General features: G+C 43.2%; 1 protein-coding gene and 1 long non-coding RNA gene across 7 annotated transcripts in view; one reads left to right on the forward strand and one right to left on the reverse strand.

The window, feature by feature from the left end:
- On the reverse strand, positions 1-6,983 carry LOC102186800. The gene is made up of 3 exons (XR_309707.3): positions 6,949-6,983; positions 2,273-2,419; positions 1-657 (listed from the first exon to the last, which is right to left on the reverse strand). It is a non-coding gene; the product is annotated as an uncharacterized LOC102186800 (long non-coding RNA).
- APP (amyloid beta precursor protein) overlaps positions 23,336-24,335 on the forward strand; it is a 313,323-nt gene continuing 312,323 nt past the window's right edge. For all 6 annotated transcript variants that reach the window (XM_018050523.1, XM_018050579.1, XM_018050642.1 and 3 more), the window contains exon 1: positions 23,336-23,592. In XM_018050523.1, coding sequence (XP_017906012.1) covers positions 23,536-23,592 — 57 coding nt within the window. In that variant the 5' untranslated portion in view covers positions 23,336-23,535. The remainder of the gene's footprint in view (positions 23,593-24,335) is intronic.

The raw sequence follows: 24,335 nt of genomic DNA on the forward strand, positions 1-24,335 counted from the left end.
TGTGTGAGTTCTCATACAGTGCGGTTTATGAAAAGAAAGTCATTTATGGACATTCAAAGTACTTGTTCTCAAAGCCCAAATTTCATTTACTACGTAAAAATTTTTATTCTAAAATTAAGATACACAATTCTTACAATCATTAAGAGAAAAATAACATCCTTCCAGTAACAGATGTAAGAACCATCATAAATGATTTTATTTAAAGTACTAGAAAAATTTATCCCTATTAATTCATCTCTGAAGTGAGTCAAAATATTCATCAAAAGGTAACAAACTATTTAGCACAATAAAACAAAGTCCTGTTCTTTAGAAGGTTACATTCTAACTACATATTCAGAATCCTAACTGTTCTACTCTGCAAAACTATGCACCCTGTAAAGATACTTAATTTACTTAAATAAAATCAAAGTTGTGACAAATCAGGTATAATGAAAAGATATCTACAAAAGCTAGCTGCTGTGATTACTGAAATACAGATGAATTAGGGCTAGAACAGAATAAAGAAAATGAGACACTAAATTCTAAAGCATGACACAAGATGGTCTGATCTCTCACACGTGGGAGTTCTTGGGTCCAAAAATCTTGAACAGTTTTACAACTTGGATGCCAGCACTCAGCACAAGACTCTCAGAAATAGAAGTAGCATTTTCATATTCTCTGGGAAAAACAATTAAGATACAGAACATTTAATGAACACTATTCACCATTAAATTACCATAATTGTAGGGTTGGGCTACTTAAGGGGAGTAGGAGAGAGATTAATTTTTTCCTATGACAGTATTGGAATGAGAATTAACTGAAGAGCTTCAGGCAATTGGGAACAGCTCAGACATGGTTAAATATCTGAAAACCCTAGAAAACCACACAAATGCAGACAGTCTTTAAACTCCAGAAATCATTTGCAAAAAGCATGGAAGTCAGACCAGGAAGGATTGCAATACAGCAAACTTGGCTTGCGAGCTCATTTCTGCCTTTTCATGTCTGTAACCACAGCAACGAGCACAGAACTCCAGCACAGAAGAGGTGCTCTCTAAATATTGGTTGAATCGATCAATGAATGAGCCTCAATCTCAAATCTATAGTCCTTTTCTTTTGAAAAATCAGAACAGAACTCCTTGTTCAGTGCCTGACTCAGCAATATGACATTTCCCTTTCTGCTCATTTCCCAGTATCTTGCTCTTCTGAACTTACATAAACTCCTCTGGCCATATTGTCCACAGAAGCACAATATGGCAGGGAGATGTGTTTTCCATCCCCTGATCATTTAGAGAAAATTATGAATCATTTAGAGAAATGATTCAACTTCCTTGCCCTTTGGGAAACCAATTTAAAACATTTCTAATCTTTGTCTTTCCCCAACCAACAGTTTTCAGTCAATGCTTAATAAAATGTGTTGAAGATTCTGTTTTTGCATGATTCATAATGCTAATAAATTCATCAATCTTATTATCACACATCTTTCTGTAAATGTTAAACAGGATGTAGCTGACAAGGTCATGGCCATTAAAAATAGGTTCATGGACAAACACATTTGTTCTTGACAGGAGTCATCTATGTCTAACCTTTGACTTTCTATGCTTCTATTACTTGAATATCAACAATTGTACACAATTTTCACATTATTCTGTCACTGTATGTCAAAATTTCCAAACACAAAATGCTTATTTTTTATATATTTAAATGGATATCTATTATAATACTTTGTAAATGTCCTTTTTCTGAAAATGGTTTATATCACTTTAACATTTTTTAAAAGTTATCCTCACCTGGGACTGATAAATATTTTCACACACAGTCTTCATTTGAGTTTCTGGGAGGCTGAGCACAAGATAAGGATCATGAAGTCACTAATTCTTTGTAGGAGCGTTTCAGAAGAAACTAATAAGGAAGAAAGGGAAGGAAGCTTCACTTGGAAGGAAGTGAAGGATAAGACACAGGGGGAAAGCAAAGAAAAGATATGGTTTCAGCTGAATTCTAGTCTTAGTTTGATCCTGTAAGAGAGTTCTGAAACAAGAGTGACACCAGACACTGTCCTTCAGTTCAGTTCAGTTGCGCAGTCATGTCTGACTCTTTGCGATCCCATGAACTGTAGCATGCCAGGCTTCCCTGTCCATCACCAACTCCCAGAGCTTATTCAAACTCATGCCCATTGAGTTGGTGATGCCATCCAACCATCTCATCTTCTGTTGTCCCCTTCTCCTCCGACCTTCAATCTTTCCCAGCATCAGGGTCTTTCCCAAGGAGTCACTGTCATACCTTGACATTGTCCTACCTTGAGACAAAAGAGTAGGACTTTCGTGTTTCCTTATCAGTCGAGTTGGTTGCGTGCTGCCCTTGGTTGGGGGTGAGGGGTGTTTTCCTCCAGGCCATTCCGGTGAGGTCAATTTGTTACCAAATCCAAGACTGATTGCTCTGCTCACTGCACAACAGGCCAATAAATTTAAGAGAAGAGGTGTTGAGGCAAGAAACACAACTTCCTTTGGAAAGCCAGCAGACTGAGAAGACAGCAGACTAATGTCTCAAAATAACCATCTTAACTGGGTCCGGATGCCAGGTTCTTTTACAGAATGTGGTTGGGGGGTTGTTGAGGAAGTAAAGTAAAAAGGCCATTAATCTTGCAAATATCTCCTGGAATGGCCAGCCTTGGGGAGAGGATGTGTTACTTTCTTCCCTCCTGTAGCCATCCACAGGTAGACAGCATACTGAACAACGGCATTTTGGTCTAACATTCAGGCAGAAGAGAAGAGTTCCCCAAGGTAGGCTATTATATATAAACAGTATGCTTTTACTGAACTAAAGCCATAGGAAGCAAAGGTTAAAGTAAAAGAAACAGATCCAACATGGCATCAGTTCTTCCCTATAATAAATTCTCTAGCAAATGAGGCAGCTGTGCCCTCTAGCAGCTAACATACAGTAGCTGGGATGGGTATGCAAGCCTCCCAGAGCGTTTTTTCCTGGCATTTAATTTGACACACTCCCCCGAAAAAAAGAGATTCCTACGGCTTGGTGGTTGTTTTGCTGTCTTAGTAATACAGGCACGAACCATGTTTTCAATATGTAAACATTTTACTGAATAAAACGGCAGTGATTTGGCAACCCACCACTGACAACTGAAAAATTACAAAGCAGATAAAAATAGAAAGCATAAGTGGTGCTTATAATAAAACCTTAAATTCCAAATGTAGCCTATCCTAGGAATTCAGTTCTGTACAGAGTACAAATTTCAGTAAATAATGCAAACTTTTATTTTATAAAAGAAAAAAATAAAACGACTCTCAGCTTTTTACTACCACAAGTGGTAGTAATTCCAGAAGCTTCTGTAGCACATTTAAGTCAGCAGCAGACTTACCAGCACAGGCAGAAAGTTTTCCTTTCACGCGGGTAAATTCTCTCTTCACTAAAGGCAATGGGCTCACTTTAGCAGTGGCCCTTCCCATAGAGCACTATATGAACTTACCGTACTATACGATCCTGGAGCACTATATGATCTTAGAGTGACAGAGTTTACTTACTGAACTGACACATATTTAGGGTCTTGCAGGTTTCATCATGCCTTCTTCTCTGTTCATTTTGCATGCCATAGATTGCTTGTTCCTCTTTCACAAAATTGACCATTTTTAATTAATTTTTATTGGAATATAGTTGCTTTACAATGTGTTAGCTTCTGCTGTGCAGCAAAATGCACCAGCCATACATATACATATATGCCCTCTTTTTTGGACTTCCTTCCCATTTAGGTCACCACAGTGCATTAGGTAGAGTTCGCTGTATCATACAGCATGTTCTCGTTAGTTATCTATTTTTAAAAAATCTACAAAACAATAAATGCTTGAGGGGGTGCAGAGAAAGGGAATCCTCATGCACTGTTGACGGGAATGTAAACTGATATAGCCACTATGCAAAACAATATGGATGTTCATTAAAAAACTAAAAATAGAACTGCCATTTCACCCAGCAGTCCCACTTCTGTGCAAATAACCAAAGAAAACCATATTCAAAAAGATACATGTACCCCAAATGTTCACAGTTGCACTATTTACAATAGTCAGGACACAGAAGCAACCTAAATGTCCATCAACAGAAGAATGGATGGACCCATCCATTCTGGGGATGACCCAGAGAGATGTTATGGGGAGGGAGGTGGGAGGGGGGTTCATGTTTGGGAACGCATGTAAGAATTAAAGATTTTAAAATTAAAAAAAAAAAAAAAGAAGAATGGATAAAGAAGATGCAGGACATGTATATAATGGAATATTACTCAGCCATAAAAAGAACTATTAAAGAAGCAAAACGAGACTATCCCTTGGGTATATCAAGTGGGTGGAAGAACTGGCAAGAGCTCTTGTCCTCCTCTCCTGTGCTTCTGTACATTTATGACTGAGCCTGTGTTTGGGGACATTCAGGTATGGGTACCAAGGCTACCCCCTGGTGTCCCCTGTTGCTTATCAGTATGGACCAAAGTATGAGGGCCAAGGCTCTGGAGCCTGGCATGTGCCCAACTTAAAGGGTTTCTGTGGCAGCATCAGGCCCTTTCTATTGTATTTGCTTGTTGTGTCACTGCCTTGACCTAGAGGCAGCAAATGAAGGTCAAAGATAACTATGTATAGCTTTCAAAAAGAAAAAGAGGAACCAGTGACCACTGCTAGCATACAAATAAGAATAAAATGTGCACCTGAAACTAATACAACATTATAACTCAACTATACCCCAATAAAATTGTTGAAAAGAATAAAATGTGATACAGACCCTGATAGAGTCCTGTATATGATCTTGAAGACCTAGAAATATCCAAATTTTACAAGGGAACAGAGCAAACACTTGATCTGTGAAGCAATGAGTACAATGAATAGAATGGGATAAGCTCACAACCCACAGTCTGCAGAGACACATCCAAGATTCCAAATCAAGTATCAGGAGAGGATTTGAGGTCAGATAATAGGTGTGCCCTTTTCATGCATCATGGAAGGTGGGGCTTGCGAAGGATTAAGTGCAGACTTGAACGCAGGAGTTGGGACTTCTCTTCTGTAGGCAGTCAGCACTGCTGGGGCACCAAGCCAGGTCTGAAATTCATCTGCCTCCTTTACTCAGAGTCCTTCACTTCAATCAAAAATCTTATCTATGACTTATCTCCTTCATCTCATACAGTTCTATCTGTCCAAGCCTTGGCTATGTTGGGACATACTAGAATGCTCTTTGGGACTTTTTAAAAGCAATCTATGTGTCACTCTAAAAAGGAGATATTCATAAAATGTTTCCCACTCAACATTTGATGACAAATGAGGCAGGCACAGAGAGGTTAATGGCTTGTCTGATGTCACAGAGCTATTTAGTGGGCAGTTGTACATTATTGCATAATCATGTTCTCTTAATCATTAATTCCCACTGGCAGGCTACATATTAAGTAAGTATATTGTTCCTTTGAAAATTCTTTATCTTAGACACAGTTTATGATCCAGCAGTATTTAACTACTTTACCATCATGTTTCTTATTTATGTATCTCCTTACACTGTTTCCTCTTCATGGAAAGTTCCCCATCTCACCCTGGCCTGTCTCTAAATCCATGTTGTACATTTTCACCTTTCAAGAAGACTTTCCCAGGGATGCCAAAATGGGTTAGGAATATCCCAATACCTATTTATATATGGTTTCTCTTCAAAGAACAGTGAGTGTCTTATCTTTATATTGATAAAGTCTGGTATAATGATTAACAGAGTGTAGGTGCTTACTAAATTTGTAGTGAGTGAATGGATGAATACAAATATATGAAAAAGCAGTGTGAACAGGAAGCTTCTATAAAAACTTATAGACAGTGTGTACAAAGGAGCTAAGAAAAAATGATAGTTTATTTGGATCATAAAAAAGAGGCAGGTTAAGAGTTATATTTATTTTCCTGCATAAGGTGGTCTATAATTATGCTTGGTACAAAAAAATGTAATACCCCAACTGTCAGGTTCCAGCTAGATCTTGAAGAGTCTAAAACCTAAAGAACCCACCAAAGTTGTCTGGTGCCTAAAACATTACCTGACTTGCAACAATTTCTCAGTAATTATTAAGTGAATAAAATGCAGAAAATCTACGATTGTCACAGGAAAGTGTTTTAGGGAGATAGGCTAGAATCACAGACTCAATGTTCCCAATTATGAGTATCAAAAGAGGGTTGAAATCCAGCAGCTCTACTCCTAAGTATACAGTTAAGAGAAATAAAAATATATGCTCAAACACACACAAAATATACATTAACATTCATAGCAGCAGCATTCATAATGGCCAGAAGACAGGAGACAACCCAAATGTCTGCCAACCAACACAGGGATAAACAAATTGTGATGTATGTGTGTGTATATATATATATATATGTGCGCGTGTGTGTGTGTGTGTGTGTGTGTATATATATATATAAAGGAATATTCAGTTCAGTTCATTTCAGTCGCTCAGTCATGTCCGACTCTTTGCGACCCCATGAGTTGCAGCACGCCAGGCCTCCCTGTCCATCACCAACTCCCAGAGTTCACTCAGACTCATGTCCATCGAGTCAGTGATGCCACCCAGCCATCTCATCCTCTGTCGTTCCCTTCTCCTCCTGCCCCCAATCCCTCCTAGCATCATTATTTCGCCATAAAGGACTGATACATGCTACCACATAGATAAACCTTGAAAACACGCTAAATGAAAGAAGCTTGTTACATAAGAGCACATGTTGCATGATACCAGTCATATGAAATGTTCAGAACAGGGAAATCCATAGAGACAGAAAATGGATGAGCAGCAGCTTAGGGTGCAATGAGGGAGTGTAGGGTTATGACAGCTGAAGGCAATGGGGTTTCTTTTAGAGATGATGGATTGACTGCGACCATAGCTGCACATATCTGTAAACATACTAATTTCCACTGAATTGTACACTTCACTAATGCTTTGGGGTGAACCTTATGCCATACCATGAATTATACCTTAATCTGTTGGTCAGTTCAGTCGCTCAGTCATGTCTGACTCTGCGACCCCATGAACCGCAGCATGCCAGGCCTCCCTGTCCATCACCAACTCCCGAAGTCCACCCAGACCCATGTCCATCGAGTCGGTGATGCCATCCAACCATCTCATCCTCTGTCGTCCCCTGCTCCTCCTGCCCTCAATCTTTCCCAGCATCAGGGACTCTTCCAGTGAGTCAGCTCTCCATATCACTGTTTAAAAACAAGAGGGAGAGAGAATGCTGAAAGCATCTCAGACTAAACCCACCCATAACAATCCTCCCAGTATGTTAACAAGATTCATGTCATTTCAGGCATTTGCTGATGATACTCCAGATTCATTTCTACCCAGCTTGTTTCCAAGGCCCCAGTCAGAGCTCATTAATACTCAACCTGTTTAAGCCGGCTACTACATTGTGAACTCCTTTCTTTTTTTGCTGTTGTGTATAAACAGCTGAACCACATAAAAGTTCCTGTCTATGCCACATCCATAGTTTCAATTCCAAACTCACATTTATTGCATGCCCATTATATGCCAAGCACTTAGCATATGTCATCTCTACGCCTCACCATAACCCCAGGAAGCAGGTCCTATCACTTCATTTTATAGAGAATGATATGGGACAGAGCTTAGCTAATTGCCATGGTGTCACTATGTGGGAACTGAAAGAACGAGGTTTAAGGTACGTGTGTGATTTACCTGATCTGTGCTCTATTTGCCAGTTTGTGTCCTCAAGTCTAGCATGGCAGACAGAAACGCATAAATGTAGCACAAGGGAGGGAATAAAGAAGGAGATAATGGACTGTCTGATAAAGACAACACGATCTGATGTTCCAGTGTGGAACAGCGCTGTAAGACTCCTGTTTAAAAGCCTGCCCTAATGGCTTGCACAATGACAGAGTTCTTCCGGGTCTGGGACCACTCAGGCGGTCTGCTTGAAGAGGGTGCTTTTAAATGCTTGTTCTAGCTGAGCAAGCAATTGCATGTGCCCAGGTCAATTTCTTTTGAAAAAGACTCACGTTTTTGTTCTCAGTTCTCATTGTCAGCCCTATTCACCTACACTTGGTAGAACCTGGTGCCAAATTTACTCTAAAGCCGTATTTACTTTCTGTGTTACGATATCCGATTGCTTATATCCTATACAATGAGCATTGGCACAGAAATCAGAGGCATCACTCATGTTTTATTCCCTAATCTTCATCCTTGCTATTTTTACGTGAGGATATTTGAGGACACTTCTTTTTCTGCTGCTTCTCTTTCTACATTACACCTTTTCCCCATTTTCTTGGTGCATCTTTAGATGCATTCCCCACCTCCCCCAACTGGCAATTTTGAAAGCAGACTGGCCAATTTCTCATCATTTGCTCCTCTATGAAATGCAAGCTCCTTCTTGCTTGCAATATTCTAGAATACTAAGTTCAGGTCCCAATCAATTAAATCCAGCTTTGTTACCACCTATATGGCAAGCGGTTGTTCACTTTTTCATCCTCTTTTCTCCTCTAAAGTCAGGAACTTCAGCTTTCAGAAAATAAGATCACCTCCACACAAGTGAGAGCAAACATGTAGACCTGATTATTAAAAGACTGACATGAGAACAGGTAGAAAAAGACGCAGGAATCTCTGGAAGCCAAAGTTGGCACAGATTCATCAAGAAATGCATGCCAGACTCACTTCTATTGGATAAGCACGGCTGGCCTGGCAGTTTTGGACTTTAACAGAACATACGACTAAGACTCTTGTGAAACTTTTATGGACAAGCTATATTGAGTTAGATAAGATCATAATTAGATATAGTCATGCCTGGTTGGACAATCTTAATAAAAACCTTATAACTGATTGGTATTTAGTAGCCTTGTCTTCACAAACTTACATAAAGCTGCCCAAGGCAAGTATATCAAATTTGAGGATGACTGCAAATATTGTACATGAAGTGAGATTTTAAAGTTATCTCAGTATTAAAAAAAAAAACAAAAAACAAAACCATCTGCATCACCTAAAAGCCAGGAGGAGGTCAATATCTCAGCATGTGGTTTATAGAAGGAATACAGAAAACTGCTTCCATGCATACTTTTCATCCAAATAAAATGCATGGGGCGCCAGAAGTATAAGGTCAGGCTTGAGCGTGTGGGAACGCTAACATCACTAAGGCTTCTCAATCATGTAACCTATTATGGTGTGGAATTCTTTGGAATGCTAATTCCAACTTGGAACAAGCTCAGTGGTTTTCACTGCCTTTATTACTTTATAAATCTGCCTGTGTGAGGAGCTCCAGTGTGGGGAGTGAGGGTCAATAAACTAATCTTGTACTCTCTGATATTCTGCTGTTTGTAAGAGAATCTTAACATGTGTCACGATTTCACAAACAATAAAGAGTTGTAAAATACCAGCTACATGAAAAGCTAGGGTATGAGATGGCATAGAGCTTCATTAGCTTTATCTCAATATTCACAATGCAGATTCTATTACGTGGCAGCAGAAATAGGCTATTTTTATTTGTTGCTTATATAATCAGCCATTCTTATATCCGTGGATTCAACCAATGGCATATTTGGAAAAAAAGTTCCAGAAAGTTCCAAAAGTTTCACATCAAAATAAATAACTAAAGGCTTGGCACAGATGAGCACTATAACCTTTCTGTTCTAAACACTGTAATCCTAGGTCCTTCTTCAACTCATAGGAACTAGAAGAGAGTCGAGATGAAACACAGCCACAGGGTATTATGAGATAGGGAGGCGGTACCCTGGCATGTTCACATGGAAGGAAAATCATGTTAAATCAAATTATTTTCTACCAGAGGTGTCTAGGAATGAGAGAAAAAGTTCCTAAGGGCCAGTCATCCAACATCTTCTCTTTGAGTGGCGTGAAAAGTGAAGGAGCTCCCGGATGAAACTGCTACTTATACCCGGAAATGTGTCTGACTCCCAAGGGTCTGAAACAAGAGCTGGCTATGCTGCGGTACCTGGAGACCTAGTCATACACGGAATAATTATCACTGAAGACTAGTTCCAAAAAGAAGCCAGCCTGTGAGTGAATGCACATCATTGTGCCTGCCTGAGCATCTTTTTTTTTTTTTTTTCAATATTTACTTATTTATTTGCCTGTAGGTCTTAGTTCAGGTCTGAGTGGCAGCACGCAGAATCCTTGTTACAGCCTGTGTGATCTTTCGTTATGGCCCACAGTCTCCGCAGCACATGGGGTTCAGTAGTTGCAGCTCGCCGGCTTAGTTGCTCCTTGGTGGGATCTTAGTTCCCAGACCAGGGGTCGAAAGCTCATCCCCTGCATTGGAAGGCAGATTTATAACCACTGGAATCCATCAACCCTAAAGGAAATCAGTCCTGAATAATCATTGGAAGGATTGATGTCGAAGCTGAAACTCCAGTACTTTGGCCACCTGATGTGAGGAACCAACTCACTGGAAAAGACCCTGATACTGGAAAAAATTAAAGGCAGGAGGAGAAGGAAATGACAGAGGATGAGATGGGTGGATGGCATCCCCGATGCGATGGACATGAGTTTGAGTAAATTCCGGGAGTTGGCGATGGACAGGGAGGCCTGGCATGCTGCAGTCCATGGGGTCGCAAAGAGCTGGACACGAATGAGCAACTGAACTGACTGACTAACACCAGGGAAGTTCCCTGAGCTTCTTCATCTTGATCGAAAAACACCTCTCATGGACATTTTCTAGGTGTTGAATTGAGACTAACAAGACAGCCATAAAGACTTGAGTTACTCCAGCTCCAATTCTAACATCTTGGTCTCCCTTCTGCTACGTATGGCCTGCATATGGCTTTGGGGGCTGTTTAGAGATTTTGGTGGAAAAGTACCAAGCAATGTGGATTGAATCTGATTTTGTTTTAAATTCCCAGTAGCTTCCAAGCGGTTGAGATTGAAATGGTATAACTGATTTTAAGCCAATCTAGGACCTCTTTTGTTATGAAGGCCCAAAATTAGTAGCGAATTTTATATTCTGCAAGATTTAATCCAGGGTAGCTGTTTGGGCTCTAGAATTATCTGAAACCAAGATTGGTGTTTTCACCATTGTTCCTATTTATTTCCATCTCATTTTACTCTTCCTCTGTGAAAGGAAGCAAGCCTGCCTGGTTCCCCTTTCTATTCCATCAGTATCTCTTACCAGGCTTCACAAACTCACCAGAGCAAGGTGCTTATCTGGATCCTTGGTCCCATGAGGTTTAGATAACACAACCTGTTTTTACAGATAGTTGCAAAACAGAAATGATAACATTCCTTTCCTGACAGGGCTCCCTAAGCCTTTTCCTTATTTTTCTTTTTGGTACAATAATGAAGGTTGACAGGGTCCCTTGACACCGCTAGTGGTAAATGAATTTTTCAATAAGGACTAACAGAGAAAAACTGCAGAAGTTCAGATTTATTTTTTTGACCCAAAGAGTCCTCTCTCTCCTTATGCCTTTGCTTTCTATGTATCCATGCATGCTCAGTCATTCAGCTGTGTCCAACTCTTTTGCAACCCTATGGACTATAGCCTAGCCAGGCTTCTCTGTCCATGGGATTCTCCAGGCAAGAATACTGGCTGCTGCTGCTGCTAAGTCACTTCAGTCATGTCTGACTCTGTGACCCAATAGATGGCAGCCCACCAGGCTCCCCCATCCCTGGGATTGTCCAGGCAAGAACACTGGAGTGGGTTGCAATTTCCTCCTCTGAGGGATCTTCCCTACCCAAGGATCAAACCTAGGTCTCCTGTGTCTCCTGCATTGCAGGCGGATTCTTTACCACTGAGCCACCAGCAAGTCTCCTTTCTATGCATTCTTTATGAAAAATTTCAGCAAAAGCATCTTAAAATTAATCCAATAGCTGTCTCCTTCCTGGAACTCTTCAGGTATCAACTTCAGGTCCTGGCCTCTTCTTAAGGGCCCCTATGCCAAAACATTAAAGGCAGCACAGGAAACTCAAGCCTTATCCTGAGGCTTACCTTTGTAAACTTAGCAACACTTCCTGCTTTTCACATAAGAAAACTTAAAGGGAGTCAGCCTCAACTGCGAATTGGATTCTGTCCCATTTCTCCCCCAAACTGGGAAGAAGCTGGTCAAATACTTGCATGTTTGGACTATAAATATTCAAAGACTCTAATCTGGTATCTTCCATATAATACACATTTTAACTCCTACTTTAAACTTTCAGAATGCTTTTTATGGCATCTGTTATGCCCTACTTTAAAATGTCTGTCAACCTAATATTTTTACTCTTTTTCCTTTATTCATTTATCTTCAAGGTCATGCGTGGAAACACCTTTCAGTGGAAAGAACCCATCTGCTTTGGCAAAAATGTACGCTATAAACCTTCATTTGTGCAAGGGTATAAATAAATAAATAAATATTCCGAGAGTCTATTAAATGCCTTCAAAGCAGAGCTCCCTAACGCTGCTTGCAGCATGCAACACTGGTACCAGGAGTCGATGTGGTAAACAAAACCAAAACGGGAGGGGGAGATACAGCATTCAGAAGCTACCCTCTTTAAAATTCAAAGTGCACAGCATCATTGTTAAGGGCTGTAAGCATTCTAAAGAAAAAGGCATTTTATTTTATTTAACCGCTTCTTTCTCAAACTTATTTGATTAGACTCTTTCCCTGTACAAACAAATAAATGGTAATACACTGCTGTACTAGGGTTCCACAGTACACAGTTTGGAAACTATGCTAGATGATGCCATTTTTTCCTTCAAAAATTCAAAATTCTTCATTTTTCAAAATTTTTATTTATTTATTTATTGCTTGCTGCCCCGGGTCTTCGAGGCTGTGAGCAAGCTTTCTCTGGTTGTGATGAGTAGGCCCTGCTCTCGTGGGCTTCTCACTGCGGTGGCTTCTCTTTTCATGGAGCACGGGCTGCGGACCCAGTGGACTTCAATAGTTGAGGCTCGCCGGCTTGGTTGCACCATGATACGTGGACCCTTCCCCGACTGAAGAATCGTACCCATGTTCCCAGCATTGACAGGTGGATTCTTAACAACTGTACCACCAAAGAAGTCCCTACTATTTATTTTTCCAAAAAAGATAATTCCAATGCATTCCTGTATTGGAAAATAATCTCGAGATAGAAATACAGCTCACTTCTTTCTAACACTGTATTTACAGGGGTATCTAAGGTTCATCTCACAAATAGGAAATTTCCAAGTGACTAGTTGGTTCTTATACGCAAACACAAAAGCATATCTTCTTTAAAAAAACAAAAAACCGAAAACCTCATCTGAATTGGCAACAGCTCACCAGCTGGGGGTAAATTATCTATCAATCAAAGTCACATCTTCACTGCTCATCTCTCACTTACTTGCCTTTCCTTGTTTTCCTTTGTCATACTTAAGGTACTTCCTCTTGTATGTACTCCTGACCCCTAAATAAAAAACTAAAAATTGAATTTGTTATTCCCCTCATTAAAAAAATCATAATCAATGATGTGCCGGTAAGACAAAGCAGGTACAAATCTTCCCTCCGCCATCCTTTTTTGGTTGATTTAACCTCTCTCACCTCATTTGTGACATGGAGGGTCACCCAGCAGCACAGACAAGTAAGTATTCTGTGAGATCCTGCGTCTAAAGCCCCCAGCTTGGTCAACAGCAATCTCGACGCTTTAGCAGTCATAAAGTGCCCTCCCATGATGTCTTCACAAACTTTTTCCAGTCATACCTGGAATCTCTGGAATTCCCTTCTATTTTTCCCAAGCCCAACTTTGTCATCCTCCAAATTTCCCTACAACTTCTCTACTGACAGACCTTGCTTTAGAAATGTTAGAATATGTCAGATGATTAGAAAACCTGTAGTGAGGAACAGCCCACCTCCAACCCCAGTTCATCTGACCAAGGTTCCTCAGCTCCTGAAATATTAACACATCTCCCCCACCGCTAACTCCCACTTATCAGGTCCAACAAGAACACTCTTGATGTATTCACATAAACCTTCCTTAAAACATTTTCCTCCTTGAACACCTCTTCCTCACGTCTCTGATTAACCCTTTCCAGTGAAACAGGTCTACGATTCTAATTTTCCTCTGATGAGTTCACGTATACATTCGCAAGTTGTACTTCCTGATGCACATTTTCACTCTTCCTTTTTACAAATGTTTTAATTGAGATAATTGACACATTGCACTGTATTGGTTTTAACTATACAAGAACGATTTGATACATGGATATACTGTGAAATGCTCACCACAATGTGTGTGCGCTCAGTCCCCTTCAGTCACGTCCACGTCTTTGCGAGCCAGGCTCCTCTGTCCACGGGGATTCTCCAGGCAAGAATACTGGAGTGGGATCTTCCCAACTCAGGGACTGAACCTGCGTCTCCTTCATTACAGGCAGATTCTTTACCCACTGACCCACCAGGGAAGCCCGGTCATCACTGCAAGTTTAGTCAATATCCTTTACCATCACTGCTACACATTTTTTTTTTTTTTCTCTTGTGATGAGAATTTTTTCAGATCTACTCTGATAGCAACTTTCAAATACACACTGCTGCTGCTGCTACTAAGTCGCTTCAGTCGTGTCCGACTCTGTGCGACCTCATGGACGGCAGCCCACCAGGCTCCCCCGTCCCTGGGGTTCTCCAGGCAAGAACACTGGAGTGGGTTGCCATTTCCTTCTCCAGTTCAAATACACACTACAGTACTGTTAACTATAATCACCATTCACTATGGCTTTTATTCCTGCAGATACTTTTGTCACATAAACATAAGCTCTTTAAGGGGAGTGAACGCACCAATTTTTCACTCTGCCCGCAGTGGAAGTGTAAAAACTTTTGACTGATCCAATTGCCTGGTGAATCGCATGGAGAGAGGATACTGGCTGGCTACAGTCCATGTCATTGAGAGTCAGACACAACTGAAGCGACTAAGCCCACCAGTACTACACACTTTCATTCCTAAGGGTTATATTTATTATGTTTTAATTAGAAGATAATTGCTTTACAGTATTGTGTTGGTTTCTGCTCTACAACAACTCAACTCAGCCAGAATTATGTATATACGTGTGCGTGTAAATATATATCCACTCCTTCTTGAGTCTAGTGTTACATTTACTTTGGAATAAATTACATATGGGACAGAAAATATTAATTGAGGGATACAGCCAAATTAGATTATAGCAAGGTTGGGGTGGTTACTTAGGGGCGAAAGTTGTATACCAAATAACTGTGACGCTTTTATTTATTTGGTTGTTGGTTTGTGTATTTGTTCTGTCATTCAGGATATAGTTTATTTACAAAATGTGTTCAGGAATACTCAAGGTTTATCTGCCTGGAATCTTTCCAATCATTTTATGTATAGGTAACATTTGTCTAGCTACCGCCTTCACTAGGATTCTGAAAGCTGAATCCACTCATGGGAGACTCAAGAACTTCTCTCTAAAAAGGAGACCATGGGCGACAACCCCTAGGCATTAGGTCAGTTCAGTTCAGTCACTCAGTTGTGTCCGACTCTGCGACTCCATGGACTGTAGCACACCAGGCTTCCCTGACCATCACCAACTTCCGAAGCTTTGCCATTCTCTTCCACTGGAGAAGGGAATGGCAAACCACTTCAGTATTCTTGCCTTGGGGACCCCATGAACAGTATGAAAAGGCATGATGTGTGGAGATAAAGAGGCCTGGTTGCCTTGGAGCCCAAGAGCCCTCAGGCTCAATGTTCATCTCACTGTTGAGTGTTGGCTGTGGCCCCAGGCCACGGAAATCCTGGTGAGAGCTGGGACTTCTGGCAGCAGCTGAGGGGAGAGACTCTTCTTGACTGCATGAATGGGATGTGATTGGTCCTCCATCCTGCGGGAGGTGGTCAGCCCCATGCAATCCTCTCAGCACTTCCAGCAAGCAGGCTTTTCAAGTACTGTGCCCTCTGCAGAGAGGATGCCTGCCTTTCATGTACTTGGCACATGCCCTGGGGAGTGGTGGAGGGTTTCCCCTAATTCTTGGCATATTGTCCAATTCTACATTATTGGAATACAAATGAGCAGTCTGATAAAACAGTAACCTTGAGTCTGCTCTCATTTTGGTGTCAAAAAATTAAATCACTCACAAATCTGGAACTTTTATTAGCGACACATTACTCGGGGACCCATCTAACTTACTCTGGGTTAAAAGTCACTGTAACCACTGGCAGCCCCTGGAAAGATTAATGCAAGATCAATCCAAGGATATTATTATCCTGGTCACCCAGGTGACAGCTATTGTGAACTCCTGTTCTCACAAGAAAAGAGAACTGGTTTCTATTGCAACCTATGCATGGTGCTGGGCGATTTCCATTTGTCACAACACCTGATGAATTTTCAGAAACGGAGTTTCTGGTAGGTTCCACAACTATATGCAAAAGTCAGGTTTTCTCAAAGTCTGAGTCCCTTACGATCAATACACGTTGCTGCCCTATTACCCAAGTCCTCTAAAGAAGCAAACCCATGTAATGCTCATATGGTCTCCATTAAATCTTCTTGCTACTGGATCGATTTTTCTCACTTCTTACCTCTGGGGTTGGCATGTATGGCCTATTTTTTTGTCCACTCTTGTTATTCCATAAAATATAGGAATATTCTTTCAACTGAGTCCTTGTGGCAGTCTTGGAATTACCATAATTCTTAAAAAAAAGTCATGTAAACCAGCTGCCAGCAGTGGTCTCTGGTTAAACATTTAATATTAATATTATTGTCACACAGAATTACTCCTGAAATACACTAAGCTTATTTGTAAACTATCTCTTATCTGAAGCTGAAGGCTGTCTCAAAGTAGCTTTGTGTAGTAACTGCAGAGGACTAATTTTTAAAGTATTGTATTGGTTGAAGATATATCAACTCTTAGATGCACTAGTGAAATTAAGATCCATTAATGAAGCAGTAACCTAAGAAACAGGGCAAATAAAATGTTGCAACCTCTATATACACGAAGATCTGTTAGCTACCTGCAGTTAAGGGTTAATTATTCATTTAAAATTTTCTTTATGGCTGCTCATTACCAAGAAAGAAAAAAAAATCCTATGACGTGAAAAACTGCACCCACGCTTGAGAGAAAGAATTTTGTTATGAAAACCTTGAATGCTATGTATAGTTTAGACTTCTATAGATACTGAAGGCTGTAGTGGAGATGAAGAAATATATAATGCCCTCTGTCTTGCTGCTGCTGCTGCTGCTGCTGCTAAGTCGCTTCAGTCGTGTCCGACTCTGTGCAACCCCATAGATGGCGGCCCACCAAGCTCCTCTGTCCCTGGGATTCTCCAGCAAGAATACTGGAGTGGTTGCCATTTCCTTCTCCAATGCATGCATGCATGCTAAGCCGCTTCAGTCATGTCCAAATCTGAGACCCTATGGACAGTAGCCCACCAGGCTCCTCTGTCCCTGGGATTCTCTAGGCAAGAATACTGGAGTGGGTTGCCATTTCCTTCTCCAGCCCTCTGTCTTAGAGAAGGTAAAAAGAGATGAGAGAAAAACGCAACTCAAGATCGATTTCTGGGCCACAAAGAGGAATCAGCATGAATTTCTAGAAAGGAAGATCAGTTGAGAAGCATGTGAAACTTTCAAATACGTCACAGTATCTGTCATAACAGCTAATACTCAGCCCACCAGCACCTCTACAGAAGGTACCATAATTTACAACATTATTAGAAATCTGGAGTAACCAAGACATCTGAATATTCAACTGAAAGGCAGTCAAAGAAACCACTCTGGTTACCTGGGAAGCATGCTGGTTTCAAAAGGACGTGAATAAAAGGTGGCAAGACTCTACCCTCAAGAATAAATAGCAGAGTAGCTTAAATGTGAGGATAATTTTAGGGATTCTGACACGGACTGAAGCGTGTTCCCCCTAAATTCATATGCTGCAGCCTAGTTCCCGGGACCTTAGAATCTGACTATATGAGGGATAGGGGGTTTCAAAGGGGTGCTTAAGTTAAAATCAGGTCATCAGAGTGGACCCTAATCCAATCTGAGCAGGGTCCGTATAAAATGAGGAGATTAGGACGTGTCGAAAGAGAAGCCAAGGGTGTGCATTCACAGAGGAAAGGCCCAGTGGGGACACAGCAAGCGTGGCCATTAGAAAGCCAAGGACAGAGGCCTCAGAGGCCTCCAGCCCTGAGAGCACCCCGACTTGGACTTGTGCCTCCTGGAACCGAGAAAACAAGTTTATGTTGCTTAAGCCATCCAGTCTGTGGCATGCTCTAACAAACTAATACAGATTTTAAATGTCAATATAAGCTTAAGCTTTGCTAAAAATGATCAAAGAAGTAATGTAGAAGAACATTTTCTTTACTTGCAGAACCAGATGATCTTGGTTAAGCTGGTTGCTTGGATAAACGAGCTTCTGGGATCATGATGCAATGTCAAGGAACGATGGAAGGAAAGTAGAATTCCTCAGTCTCTTTCTATTGAGCTGAATGATCTTCCAACTGAAAAGGGCAGATGAACCACTGATCACTGGTACTAAACGTCAGAGAACAGTGTCAGGATTATAGAGCCAGTCCTAGCTGTTCTAAATGAGCATCTGTTCTAGAATGAATTGCGTTCCCATCCCCCTGCTCCAAATTCCTACGTTGAAGTCTTACCCTCTAGTAACTCAAAATATGACTACAATTGGAGGCAGGGCCTTTTTAAAAAAATCTTTTGGCCACGCTGTGTGGCATGTGGGATCTTAGCTCCCCAACAGAGTGATGGAGCCCTAGTTCTCTACACTGGCAGTTTGGAGTCTTGACCGCTGGACCAGCAGGGAAGCTCCAGAGATAGGGTCTTTAAAGAGGCAATTAAGGTAAAATCAGGCCTTCAGGGTGGCCTCTAATCTAATACAGCCTGTGTCTTTAGAAGAGAGACTCGGCACATAGGCATGCAGAGATGACCAGGTGAGGACAGCGGGAGAAGGTGGCCACCGATAGCGGAGATGGGCCCCAGAGGAGGCCAACCTTATGAGCACCTTTATCATGGACTCCTAGCGTCCAGAACTGTGAGAAAACAAACTGCTGCTGTTTAAGCTGCCCAGACTGTGAGACTTTGGCATGGTAACTCTAGCCACCTAATACAGCCCCCACCTTCTGGCTCAGACTACAATTGGTTTTGAAGGAAATCATAAAACTCCTAGAAGAAAACGTAGGCAAAACACTCTTTGACATAAATTGTAGCCATATATATATTTTTGGCTCTGTCTCCTAAAGCAAAGGAAATAAAAGCAGAAATAAACAAATGGGATCTAATTAAACTTAAAAGCTTTTGCACAACAAAGGAAATCATTGACAAAACAAAAAGCCCACAGAATGGAAGAAAGTATTTGCAAACGATATGACTGATAACGGTTTAATATTTAAAATGTATAAACGGTTCATACTACTCAATATAAAAAAATCTGATTAAAACATGAGCAGAAGACCTGAATAGACATTTTTCCAAAGAAGACATACAGATGGCTAAAACTCACAAGAAAAGATGCTAGACATCCTCAGTCATTAGAGAAATGCAATTTAAAACCACAATGAGATATTACCTCGTACCTTTCAGAACAGCTAAAGCAAGAAAGAACACAAATCTAAAACAACACAAATACCAAGTGTCGGTAAGGATATGGAGAAAAGGGTGCCCGGTACACTGTTGGTGGGATTCTAAACTGGTGCAGCCACTGTGGTAAACAGAAGGAGGTTTCTCAAAAAACTAAAAACAGAAGTACCACAAGACCCAGCAATTCCACACTTGAGTATATACCCCCAAAAGGAAAATACTAATTCAAAAAGACACACACACTTCAATGGTCACAGAAGCACTATAAGCATTATTTACAACAGACAAGATAATGGCAGCCACCTAAGTGTCCACCAACATGTGAATAGATGATGTGGTGCGTGCGCGCACACACACACACACACACACACACACAGTGGAATACTACTCAGCCACAGAAAAGAAGGACATTTTGCCATTTGCAACAACATGAATGAACTTGAAGGGTATTATGCTAAGTGAAATAAGTCAGACAGAGAAAGACAAATACTGTATGATATCACTCATACGTGGAATGGAAAAAATAAAACAAACTAGTGAATGTAACAGAAAAGAAACAGATTCGCAGCTAAAGACAAACTAGCAGTTACCAAGCTGGGAGAGGGAAGAAAGGAAGGGCAAGACCGGGGTAGGGGATTGAGAGGTACAAACTACTATGTATAAGCTACAGGGATATACTGTACAACACAAGGAATATGGCCAATATTTTACAATGACTATAAATGGAGTATAACCTTTACAAACTGTGAATATTACACTGTACACCTGCAACATCTATTACAAATCAACTATACCCCAATAAGGGCTTCCTTGGTGGTTCAGATGGTAAAGACTCTGCCTGTAATACAGGAGACCTGGGTTCAATCCCTGGGTTGGGAAAATCCACTCCAGTAACCCTGCCTGGAGAATTCCATGGACAGAGGATCCTGGCGAGCGATTGTCTATAGAGTTGCAAAGTCAGACATGCCTGAGCAACTAACACACGCACATACCCCAATTAGAAAAAAAAAAAAAAAAGATTGTTTTTGGTGATATTTGCAGGGCATAGATAACACCCTAAACAACGTGACAGAGATGCAACTCAGGAGCACTATACATAAAACAGATGGGAGGTTTGGTAGCAAATGTGACCAATGTGAGGCCACCCAATCTAATTCAACACTCACCTGCAGATTGAGGTGGGCAACGGATTCCTTCACATGGCAGTGACCGCAGCAGCCTTGGAGCACTGTGAAAAGACACGAGACACATCACACTCAGAGGAGTGTGGAAGGAACCAGAAACAGGTGCCACTGTGCCATGTGCACAGCTGCGGAAGGGAGCGGCTGTGTTACTTTCTGAAGATGGGACCCTGGAGTAACATGAAAACTGCTGGTTTTATTGATGTGGAGGTCTGTGGTGTGGAAAAGACTGGCTTGGCTTGGTCACAGAAGTGCAACAGGGACATCTGAGTGGGAGGTTAAAGGAAAAGGATGTGGCTTTATGTTAAGACTTTTCGAGTAACCAGAGCAGTTCAAAGACAATGCATTGTCTGAAGAGCTAGTGAATGTCTCCTAAGCTGGGGCCTTTGGGTCTGGCCTGGAACTGTTGTGGAGATCGAAGCCAATGGGTGGGTAGTCCCTTTCTCAGGGTTTACAGTTCTAACTAGAGAAGTTCTGGTATTTACTCCTCAGAGGATCCTGAAGATAACCTCGGGGCAGGAAATGGCATTAAACACAGAACAGAGACACTGGCTGAAAAGCAAAACCAACAGGATTTGAGTGGTGATGAAGCAGGAAAAAGAGTGAAGAGTGACCGTCTTTCTGACTCAGTCAGCAGCTAATCATCTTTCCTTGGGGAAGGTCTTTTGCAGGGATGGGTGAGTGAGGTGTGTCTCAACAGTGGGAAGGGCATATGCCACACCACAGAACTTGTATTTTCAGAGATTATAAACTCATCTCTCTATTTTTGAGTTTTGTGCTCAATAAAAGTCCCTTAACTCTTCAAAAAATGCTTCCTCCCTGCCAGGACTAGCTCCAGGGACATGCAGTCTGTTGGGTCACACCTGGTCCCGTGCTCAGGGCACCATGCATGGTTAACGTTCTGCTCTTACCATCTTAAAATTCTTAATTTAGGAACAAAGGGTCCCATTGTTTAGTTTTGCGCTGGACCCTGTAAATTGTGTAGCTGGCCCGGCTCCCTCCCCATCTTTAAGTCATACTCCTATTTGCATGCAGATGCCCTCAGTTGCTCCTATAAACCTACGACAGAGTAGTGGTGGGTCAACATGTCTGGAAGAAACTGGGTTTTTGCTGTGACTGGGGCTTTTTTTCCCCTGCAGTCCCAGCTACTTGTCACTTACTTGTCAGATTTGGGAGGAGGTCTTCAGGGTCCTAATTTATAAATGGGAAGAATAACAGTAAGGGCCTCATGGGCTTCCATGGAAAGGAAATGACATAAAGCTTGTCAACAAATGGACTTCCCTGGGCTCAGTGGTAAACAATTCCGGGTTCAGTCCCTGGTTTGGGAAGATCCCCTGGAGAAGGAAATGGCAATCCAGTATTCTTGCCTGGGAAATCCCACTGCCAGAGGAGCCTGGTGGGTTACAGTCCATGGGGGCGCAAAGAGTGGAAGTGACTGCGCAACTCAATAATAACAAGTAAACAAACAATTCGAGGCAACAAATTATTTGTCATTATTTCTGGAGGACCATCAAAGGTCATTCATGGGAAAAAGTAACCCACGAGTCAGGCTTGGATACCTAGGGGGCTGAAAACAGAAGACTACATCTAAGGCAGCTGGCAGAGAAACACAGAGTCCTCCGGAAGGAAGCAGGCAACCTCTGGCTGAGCAAAGATCCCACCGCTGACTCCCTGGCTTCTTTCCTTTCACTGCAGGCCGGCTGGGGACCCTGACTTGGTGACTGAGGCCTCTTTAGGTCAAGAGCAGGGGATACGTTTGGGCAGTTCTAGACCATCCTAGGTTCACCGGACACTACCCCGACACTGGGTGGTTTGTGTTTAATCGAGGAGAAAGTGGCTTCCCAGAAGGTTCATTTCTGTGATTTAGGACAGACACAAGCAAGAACAAGGACAGAGTTTGAGCTATTGGGGTCGAACGGGAGTCATCTTTCCAGACCCTTCCCCTCTTAACTTTCACTTCATCCGCATCTCAGATATTACATCCCTGCCTGATTAAAAAACACCACCACCACGACCCATATGGTCTTCCCTTTCTCAAACCAAAAAAAAAAAAAAAATTTTTTTTTTTTAAACAAAATCTTCTCTCAAGGAGAACTAAATAGGTCGCCGCTTCTTCTCCAGGTCCGGCGCCTTTCTCCTTCGGTTCGGTCTAAAGATAGAAATTCCAGGTTCCTCGTGGCTGCTTTCGACTGGAGCGGGGCGGGGGAGGGGGGTGGAGGCTTTTGCTGTCCTAACAAGCAAAGAAATCCTATTTCCTTTAAGCTTGTCTCGTTCTCTTCCAGAAACGCCTCCCAGACCTCTCCAAACCGAGACAGAGAAAAAAAAAAAAAATCCGAAATGCGGATTAAAACGCACCCAGCAGCCGTCCTTTATACTACACCCCCAAGAGGCCTGCGGGGTCCGATGAATCAAGCTCGCGGGTAGGAGCGGAGAGCGCCCTCGACTTTTCTGGAATCCAGACGTTCTAGGACTCCCCTTTCCCTGCCCCTGCACCATCCCTCCCTCTCCCGACCCCAGCTTTCTCCCTCCTACTGCTCCGGGGCCCGGGCGGTCGGAGGCCCGGGAAGGTGCGTGCGGGGGAGACAGGGGAGCCGCGGGAGCCGCACCTGTGGGCGCCTCGCGGGGCGCGGGCCCCTCCCGGCCGAGCGGGCGCAGCTCCCCGGCGGCTCCGCTAGAGGTCTCTCTCGGGTGCCGAGCGGGGTGGGCCGGATCAGCTGACTCGCCGGGCTCCGAGCCCCGCCGCCGCGCCGCCGCTCCGTCAGTTTCCTCGGCAGCGGTAGGAGAGCGAGCACCCGGAGCAGCAGAGCGCGGGGCCACCGGAGACGGCGGCGGCGGCGGCGACACAGGCAGAGCACGGGCGCGGCGGATCCTCCTCGCACGGCAGCTCGCTCGGTGCCCCGCGCAGGGTCGCAATGCTGCCCGCCTTGGCACTGGTCCTGCTGGCCGCCTGGACGGCTCGGGCGCTGGAGGTGAGTGCCGCGCCTCGGAATGGGGTGACGGTGGAGGGAGGTGGAGGATGGAGGGGACCGGCTCCCTCTTTCTTCCAGAGAAGCGGGGCGGTTGTTGGGGGGAGCGATCGAGGGGCCCCTCTCTCGGCTCTGCGCCCTACGCCCCCGCTTGCGGGCGCCCTGCGCATCTCTTCCTCCGGCCCAGCCCTGCCCCGGGGACCCACGCTCCCGCCGGCGCAGAGGGATCCGGCGAGGCGTCGGGCCCCCGGGGTCCGCGCCAGTCTCGGTGGGCGCGAGTCGAGGAGGAGGCTTTCTTAGGCTCAGATCCTGATTCACTCCTTCCTCGGGGCCGGGGCCCGGGGGAGGCAAGAGACCTACTGATGGGAGATGGGGCGGTGGGGGCCGAGAGAACACGTGGGGAAAACCGAAAACGCAGGAGTCCCTGTATTCTGTCCCCAGCTCTTTCCCTGTATTCTGTCCCCAGCTCTTAATCGCTGCCCTTTCCTTTCTCTCGGGCCCGGGGGAGGAGGAGTCGGGATGGCTCGGGAGGCTGGGCACCCCCCACCCCACCCTTTCGCTTCCCTTGGCCTTTTCCGCCCTGTTTCACCTTCCTTTCCCATCCCCACCACCCCTTCCTCGCCAGACTTCTTCCTCCTTCCTCATCGCGGAGGCCCCCGAGGGCGACCCCAAGGAGGGTCGCGCACCACCCTCCGCGGGCAAACTTTGTGCCTCTCGGCGTCTCCCTTTTGTGTTAAGTTGCGAGA

This window comes from Capra hircus, chromosome 1 (genome assembly GCF_001704415.2).
Source record: "Capra hircus breed San Clemente chromosome 1, ASM170441v1, whole genome shotgun sequence".
In the NCBI taxonomy this organism is placed as follows: Eukaryota; Metazoa; Chordata; class Mammalia; order Artiodactyla; family Bovidae; genus Capra; species Capra hircus.